The sequence below is a fragment of the Cucurbita moschata genome, unplaced genomic scaffold, assembly GCF_002738365.1.
Source record: "Cucurbita moschata cultivar Rifu unplaced genomic scaffold, Cmos_1.0 Cmo_Scf00042, whole genome shotgun sequence".
In the NCBI taxonomy this organism is placed as follows: domain Eukaryota; kingdom Viridiplantae; phylum Streptophyta; class Magnoliopsida; order Cucurbitales; family Cucurbitaceae; genus Cucurbita; species Cucurbita moschata.
The window spans coordinates 1,256,242-1,258,395 of NW_019268558.1; the positions used below are offsets into that span (position 1 = coordinate 1,256,242).

General features: G+C 36.6%; 1 protein-coding gene across 1 annotated transcript in view; it reads right to left on the bottom strand.

Moving 5' to 3' along the window:
- Nucleotides 1-2,154, bottom strand: part of LOC111433474 (probable rRNA-processing protein EBP2 homolog) — a 2,918-nt gene continuing 764 nt past the window's right edge. Inside the window, exon 2 of the mRNA XM_023070526.1 lies at nt 1-1,222. Coding sequence (XP_022926294.1) covers nt 289-1,215 — 927 coding nt within the window. The 5' untranslated portion in view covers nt 1,216-1,222 and the 3' untranslated portion in view covers nt 1-288. The remainder of the gene's footprint in view (nt 1,223-2,154) is intronic.

The window sequence follows — 2,154 nt, forward strand, 5'->3', positions numbered from 1 at the left end:
TATCATCAATCCATCAAGATTATATATTCAAAACCATAATCGTAATGTCCTCTTTGGGCTTTCCCTTTCGGGCTTCCTCTCAAGGCTTTAAAACACGTCTGCTAGGGAAAGGTTTCAAGGTAGTTTGTTTTCCTCCCCAACCAACGAACGTGGGACACCACAGTAATATAACAATAACTACAAAAATTACTATTTCTCCAAAAGGAAACAGAAAGCTCCCATGATTACATAATCAAAATTTCCAAAAGCTAAATTTCAATGAACTTGAAACCAAATTACTGCACTAATCTATGACCTCTTCCTTCTTTTGTTGCTTAACAAACTGTCGCTGTTGAATCCCCTAATGTCATTTGTTGTCTCGGCCGTGTTCTGTTTTTTCAAACTTTTTCTCCCGCCAAATCCGAACTTGGAATCTCTGAAATCTTTCTTTTTCTTCAGATTTTTCCCTTTTCCTCCATCTCTGTGTCTCGCCTTCCCTCCCGAGCGATCGCCAGGAGACACCCCGGGCCTCTTCTTGCCACCAGATCTCTCGAACGCCTTTCCATCTTCAAAGGACAACTCCATATCACCACCTTTATCACCTCCAGCAAAACCACTCTTTTGCCTCTGCTTCCTCCATTTCTTAACCGATTCAATCTCCTCTTTCTTCTGCTTAGCCCTCTCCTTTAGCTTCTGAGCTTGAATCTCTTTAGCTAACTTCTTTGCTTCTCTAGCCTTCCTTCTTTCCTCAGCTTCCTCCATCTTCCTCTGCTCGGCCAGCAACCGACCTTTCACTTTTCCCATGTGAGTATCTGTCTTCACCATCTCTGCATAATAGTCTGAAGGCCTGAGAAAAGGGAGTCCTAAAGATTGGAACTTCTCGAGGGCCATTCTCGTCCCCTGCAAAGCCTGTGTATAGAATGCAAGTTCTCTAGCTAGATCATCATTCACATCCACCTCTTTTTCTTGATCAATATCAAGACATAGCCTGTGTATCCATTCCACATTTTTCGGCCAGCTAATATCTTCAAGCTTATCAAGGAGACCATCAGCATTATATATTGCCGTCTTTGATGGTTCAGACAATTTTACCTCCTCCTCTTCCTCCCCAGATTCAGATTCAGATTCGGATTCAGATTCAGATTCAGATCCAAAATCCGAATCCTCGTTACCAAGATCATCATCTTCCATTGTATCCTCATTTAAGAACCTAGCATCTTTATCTGATACACCCATTTAAAACCTATCCACAACAATGGCCATTATCAAGGTTTGACCTCTAAACTTATAAAATTCTATACAAAAAAACGAGAGAATAATAATTCTAGATTATTTCACAACTCTGACCCATTAAAGAGCAATTACACAAGCAACATTTGCAGCCAAGTGAACTTTGCATAAATCATAGGCAACTAATTCCATTATCATGAACACGAAAGGACCTAAAATCAAACTTCGGATTATTTTATCTCAGCATTGCAACCACAATATTCATTATTTGTAGATTAAAAATCAAGCCATACAAAATACAAATACAGGCTAACAAAGACTAACAATTTCCTAGTTGTATAGCAATGGGTACTCGATACAAGAACGAGCTACTAGCTTTTAATTAGTTTGTAAAAATAAGGGAGATGAAAGAGCCAATTTATGCAGAGCTAGAACACATTCTCCACTAGTCTGTGTGTATATATATTTTAAATTTAGTCCTTCATTGCTTTGGCTTGATTATATTTTAAATTAAGTGGTTGAATTTTACATTATGGAAGAAAAATCATCCACATTCATAGAACACAAAGATTATATGTTCGAACTCATATTTTAATCACGTTCGAACTTCTCACAGTGACTGATTTGTATTCCAATAAAAAAATATGTCTATTCATACCCTTATTTCCATAAACTCAAAGCAATGTCTTCTCCCAACAATAATCTAAAATTATACAGATATACATAGAACTGAAGTTGTTCGGTCAATCAAGCTAGGAATTAAAAGAAAACTGGATGACTGATTCAAGTCCGAAACAGAACAGCCCAACACAAACCAGTTCCAATTTGCCGCAAGGATGTTTTTCTTTTTTCCGTTGTTATTCAGCTATTGTTATTAAAAAAAAAAAAAAAAAAAAAAAAAAAAAAAAAAAAAAAAAAAAAAAAAAAAAAAAAAAAAAAAAAAAA